General features: G+C 41.5%; 1 protein-coding gene across 1 annotated transcript; it reads left to right on the forward strand.

Annotated features, from left to right (window-relative positions):
* Window positions 1–551: 551 nt before the first annotated feature.
* LOC131217392 (probable disease resistance protein At1g61300) lies at window positions 552–5,771 on the forward strand. The gene is made up of 2 exons (XM_058212308.1): window positions 552–624; window positions 4,052–5,771. The coding sequence occupies exons 1-2, from the start codon at window positions 552–554 to the stop codon at window positions 5,620–5,622; spliced, it is 1,644 nt and encodes a 547-aa protein (XP_058068291.1). The 3' UTR covers window positions 5,623–5,771.
* The last annotated feature ends 650 nt before the right edge of the window (window positions 5,772–6,421 follow it).

Below are 6,421 nucleotides of genomic sequence, written 5' to 3' on the forward strand. Positions count from 1 at the left end.
ATTTCCTGTGGTGTGGTCCACTAGAGATTTGGATATGCTTCATTTTTTGGATCTTGCTCTAAAGTGATGTGTAAAATTGGATGGACACCGTGGATGTAAGGCTCACGCATCACCATGGTGGGCTCCACAGTTAGGGATCCACCAAATCTGTGCCGGGAGAAGGGGAGTAGAAAAGTAGAAAAACTTCCGAAAAAAAAAAAAAAAAAAAAAAGAAAATCTAATAGTGCTAATCAAGAAAAAGAAAATCTAATAGTGCTAATCAAACTAACTTCCAAAAATAAATTTTTTATTTGCCAAAAGCTTTATATATATATATATATATATAGAAACAAATAATAATAATAATAAAAAGGGTTACTTGTTAGGTGTAGGTGATATTCAAACGGGCCCTTCAAGTCTAGAAATATATATTGGTGACATAACGGCTACATATGAAGTTTGGTCCCGATGGGTCCGTCTAAAATGACTATTGCATGTTTAGCCCATGCACTCATTTCCAATCTTACAAAACAAGGAATTCGAATTTTGCAGAAATATATCCTGCCGAGGTAATGGTAGATGATGGACAGCTTAGAAGAAGAGGAGAGATTGTGAACGCAGGACATAAGAGGAGGCAAATACCAGGTATCTACATCTATTGGTTTTTCTATCTTTTCACTGTAAACCATTTTTGGAAGGTGTCGGAAGTGGGATAAGTTGCAGAGTGTGGATCGTCTGTGTTGAAGGCACAAAAATTTCCAGTGGTAGCTGTTGCTTTTCATTCCTCCACGATATTTCTGATGACTCAGTCACTCAGCTAACGAGATACGACTGATTTCTATCTCATTACACAACACAACTCTTGAAGTGTGTGGAACTTTTTCTGGGTCTCATCATGATTTTTGTGCTAGATCTATACTGTCCATCAATATTTTCAGATAAATATAGAGCATAATCCTAAAATGAGGTACGTCCAAAGCTGAAGTAAATCACCCCACACAAAGTAGTGGAGGTGAAACAAATTACCGTTGAAACTTTCCTAAGGCCCATTGTGAGGCTTATTTTCCATCTGGCATGTTCATAAGATCACACATATCTGCATGAAGTTAAAATACAAATATCAACTTGATTAGAAGGCTCTGTGGCCCCAATAAGTTTTCAACAGTAGCATGAATTCTTACTGTCTTCAGTAGGGTGGTCCACGTTAGCTTTGAATTTTCAATGTTTTTGGATTCATATTTTAAAATGATCTGAAAAAAATGAACGGACAGTGTGGATCTAAGAAATATATCATAGCATGGCCTGCATAAATTTCACACTCCAAGAAATTCGATGGCTTACTAGGTGGTGCACGCGAGATGATTAGGTGAGACCGGGCTTCACCCAAGACGGTGCGGTGGATTATATTCTAGGAAACAATGGTAATTGAGATGCTACCATTAAAAACTTCTTAGGGCTCAACTTAATGTTTCCGTTTGTTTTATTTTCCATCAATCTGTTGATGAGTTCACATAAGCCTGGATGAAGAGGTAAACCAAATATATTCTTGACATAAAACTTTTGTGGCTTATTAATCATTAATCACCACTGTTTATTATGATATGGTCCACCTGATAATTGGATCTACTTTATTGTTTCTATAATACCCTAGAATTATCTGGAAAAATGGATGAAAGGAGTGCATACAAAATAAACAAGTCAAGGTGAGCACCATGGTAACTACCGCTGTGTCTTGGGTAAGCCCGGGTCTCACCTAATCAGCTCCCGTGGTGCAGCACATTCCAAGTCCAGAGAAGAAGATGGGGAGTATTAGATCCAAACCGTCTATTCATTTTCCGTACCATTTTATGGAATTAGACAGAAAATGATGTAGATCAAAGCTCAAGTGGCGACACTATAGAAATAGTGAGAATTGTACGCATACTGTTGAAAATTTCTTAGGGCCACCAAAAACTCTAATCAAGTTAGTATGTTTTTTCTTTCCCTTTATCCATGTATATGTTATCTTACGAAGAAGTTAGATGGAAAAAAAACCTAACAATGAACCCTAGGAAGGTTTTAACGGTGGTGGTTTAATCCCCACCATTATTTATGTTGTAGTCTACTTCAGCTTTGGATGTGCCTTGTTTTATGGCTTATTCTTTAGAATGATCTGTAAAAATTGATAATTTGTTTGGATCTATAACATAAATCATTGTGGACGTTAAAAGTCACCCTGTGTATCACGCAATCTATGGGTAGAGAGAAATCCAGTGATGACGTGGATCAATCAGAAGCGGCCGCACTGAATTTTACTATCTTCAACACAGGCAATCCGCACTCTCCACATCATTTCACGTTACTCTTGGTGGGGCCCACCTTGATGTTTGTGAGAAATCCACCCCGTCCATCCATTATTTGAGATCATTTTAGGACTTGAGACCAAAATTGAGCAGGATCCTCTCTCTCCGTGGGTAGAGACCCTCATGACCTTGATCTTTACATTGTCCACCATCCACGAGGATGATTATATGAAATCCACTTCAACCCTTAGATGCCACACCAAAATTTGATCCCGTGGCCCAAAATTAAAGTCCATCCACAATTCAGGTGAGCCACACCAAGGGAAACATTTTGGATGATGAGTGTTGTCCTTATACATTGTTTCCAATCATATAGTCAGGGTAAATTTCACATAAACATCATGGCCCACCTATCTCTGACACACACATGGCCCAATCAAATCCTTCCACATGGGTCACCAGCCCACCTATATCTAACAGCACACGTGGCCCAATCAAATCCTTCTAGGGTCACCACGCAATCCTTTTTAAATTGTACTCGATAACGCATGTGAGTACAGAAATGGTACGAGGGATTTGTACCTGCTCGTCAAAGCGGGCCTTTTTGCTGCATGTGGCCATGTGGGCTAGACGGGCCAGGCACCATTAGGCCCAAGTTTGAAGCATGCATGGTCTTAAAGTAATGGGCCCAAGCCAAAACCCAAAAATCCATTAGGCCCAGCTTTACTTGGCTGTGGATTCCTCTCATCCAAACAAGCCCTTAGCAGAGCAAGGAGGACACAACTTGCCTGCTAATATGGTTGTGATGATGGACGGTCATCCATGGAATTTGTGATTTCACCGGTTTCAGTAAATCAGAGAAGCTACCACAGCTTCTTGTTTGTAGAATCAATACGGCTCCGAATGTTTGGGTATGCAACCATTAACTGGGAAGAAATATGGCCTCCGTAACAGCTGAACTCAGTATTCAAACAACCATATCCGACTAACCTGTAATATTGTAGTTCCTATTAAGATGAGCTTTAATACTATGTTTTAAGCCCAAGAACAGTGCTGTCAATGTGCCAGGCTTATTCCAGCAAAATCAAAATTTTGAATAGGGCCAAACTGTCAGGCTTTAACAGTTCAAAATACGAACAGATGCCAACCTCAAACCCGGCCCATTGACAGTCCTATCCAAGAAGACGTTTGGGCCCTACAATATGGCAAAGTTGAAAAATGATTACGTAAATGGATTTTAATATGCAATGAATGATGGTATTGCAACATTTTGTTGACTAACGGTCCAGATTCAATGTAACTATGGCCTATTTGGAAGTGGAGTTTTTTGGGCATTTTCCTTGTGAGAGAAATGGATTGCACGGCATGGTTTGCACTTAATAGGAGGTGCGCACATATTTCCCAAACATCTGATATTGGTGGGCGGGCATCTTAACATAATTTCAAAATTGACGTTTCAAAACAAGTTCCCACCACCCTTCTTTTACCCGTTGCAGATAATTCATATGTTGACTTCTCCAAGTCCCACTATGATTTTTTAATTTTTTATTTTTGTGTTAAATCCACACTGTTCATCAATATTTATTGATAATTTCAGAGATGGGCCGAAACATGAGTCACATCCAAAGCTCAAGTGGACCATACCACCGTTGAACCCTTTCTAGCACCAACCGTAGGCTTACAATTCCCATCTAACCCAGCACTGGAGATTGCCCTGTTTTTCAGAATGATCTTGCCCATGCTCTCATCATTTCCACCCTTATTACCAAACAAGGAATTCCATTTTGCAGAAAGTGATCGTGCGGAGGAGACGGCAGCTTCCAGGGATGCTGATGATCGACGGCTCAGACAAGGAGGAGAGGTTGTGAGTGCTTGCTCACGACGCATGAGGCAACAGATATGGGACTGTTTGCGAGATGACAATATTTCAGTGTTCTCAGTTTGGGGATGGCAGGGTGTGGGGAAGTCACGGATCGTGAGACAGGTGGTTGCAGCGGTGATGGATGAATCCAGAGAATCTAGCCGTCTGTTTGATGTGATCATACGAGTAAGAGCACCGGGGGTCGAGAGTCTTGCTGAGAATATGCAGGCAAGACTCAAAGGAGAATATGACCGTTTGCAAAAAGAGGGCATTGCGGAATCGTCTGTGAAGAGAAGCATTTTAAAGGCGATGGATAAAAAGGGGAGAAGGAATCGTTTAATGGAGGTACAGATGGGAATGAAGGAGGCATTGGATATCACAAAGTCCATCAACTTCTACGCTGCTGCTAAACAAATCTCGGCTAAGCTAAGCGGCCAGAGGTTCCTCCTCGTCTTAGAAGATGTTTGGGAAAGCATCAACTTGGAAGAGATGGGAGTTCCAGTCATGGCCCCTGCTTTCACCATCGACAGCAAAGTGGTGATCACAACTCAATCCCAAGAAGTCTGTAACGAAATGAAAGCCCAAGTAAACATCAGGGTGGGGGAGTGGTCTGAAGAAGACGCCTGGGATTTTTTACAGGAAGAGGCAGCGGATGTTTCTGCCAGCATTGGTTTCTCAATAACCAGAGACATGGTCTTCAAATGCTTCTCTTACATCTCCTTGCTCTGTCGAAACCGATGCTCCATCGATGCAGATTCCTTGATAGAAGAGTATTGGAGGTCGGTGGGCTTTTTAGATGGATTCTTCAATGAGGAAGAGAATAAAGAAGCGGCTTTCAAGAGAATGGGGAATGTACTGCTCAAAGAGCTTGCGGAGAGGTGCATGGTGCTATTGTCCCTGGTGCCATCAAACCCAAATTACCTAAGCTCCTTTCTAGATAGGTGGGAAATTTATTTTTGGAGAGACTTATCAAAAGTTCAATCTATGGAAGGGGAATTTATGGATTGGCTACAAAAGCAATTGACAATGGAGGTATCTTCGGGAGGACAATATCATGTGGATATGAATTCTCAGGTGATGGAAGTGATTGGTTCTCAGACTTTCCTAATGAAGTACAGCTTAGATAGGGAAGAATCATGCCAATGGATCTCATTATCCAATAATCAGGTAGAAACACTCCCATTCCGCTCTCCAAATTGCCCTCTTCTCTCAACATTGTTGCTAAAAAACAATGATCATTTGCAAGAAATCGCAGATGGTTTTTTCCAGAACATGACCAAACTCCAAGTCCTCGACATTTCTTTCACAAGCATCGCTTCCCTGCCCTCATCCATGTCCTCCCTGTGTGAATTACGGTTGTTGAAGCTTCGAAGTTGCTGCAAGCTAGAGACTCTTCCTGCATTCCTAAGGGATATGCAGAAGCTTGAGATCCTTAATCTCCATCAAACTCCCTTGACGAAGATGGTGGAGGTATCCTTCCACAACATGCAAAGCCTCTGACATCTCAACATCTCAGTTGCCTGCAACCTCAGTCGGCTCTCGCTCAAGGGTTGTGTCTCTCTAGTGAGACTGGTTAGCCTAGTTAAACTTTCAAAACTTGAGGCACTTGATCTTTCAGGCACGAAAATGGAAGAGCTCCCACACAAAATTTTCATTCTGACTAGCTTGCAATGCCTAAACCTATTGGGAATGGAGCATTTCAAGACAGTTGATTAGAGAAAGATAGATCGGCTTCCCAAAAATTTGAATTAGGATTGATGTGGCTTGGACTTACCGCATGAACAGCTACAAGATAGAAGCATACGTCGCATCTCAGTCAGTGATGCTAGCGTTTTCAAGTCTTTGGACCGAAGCTCGAAGCTGTGGAAATCCTACATTCTAAAATTCCATTTCTTGGTTTGTACCTGCAAGGGATGGCACAAGGATAGATATGGTCGTTTTAAAGGAAACAGATTTCTCTACCACCGTATTTATGCACTATTTGAGCCGTCTTTAAGCCATGATAGATGGTTGGAGGTTTGCAGCGGTGAGAATTCCCTGTACGGTATTAGAGGAGTTATCTCGGTGACAAAATTCTTTCATTTGTATAGCAATGCATTTATTAAGGCATTGTCTGATCTCGGCATGAAGATGGACAACCTTAAAGAATGTTGGATTGAGAAATGCCATCAATTGGAGTCTCTGTTTATCAAACGAATTGTAAACATCGGTGTGGCAGACGATGATGCAGCGGTCTGTTTAGAAAATCTAAGGGTGTCCGATCTTGCCAGATTAAGAACAGTGTGCCAGTGGCAGTTGG

This window comes from Magnolia sinica, chromosome 10 (genome assembly GCF_029962835.1).
Source record: "Magnolia sinica isolate HGM2019 chromosome 10, MsV1, whole genome shotgun sequence".
Classification (NCBI taxonomy): domain Eukaryota; kingdom Viridiplantae; phylum Streptophyta; class Magnoliopsida; order Magnoliales; family Magnoliaceae; genus Magnolia; species Magnolia sinica.

Coding starts and splice junctions, on each gene's coding strand:
- LOC131217392 (XM_058212308.1), top strand. CDS start 552: ATGGTAGATGATGGACAGCTTAGAAGAAGAGGAGAGATTGTGAACGCA. Junction 625..4,051: donor TAAGAGGAGGCAAATACCAG/GTATCTACATCT, acceptor TCCATTTTGCAG/AAAGTGATCGTGCGGAGGAG.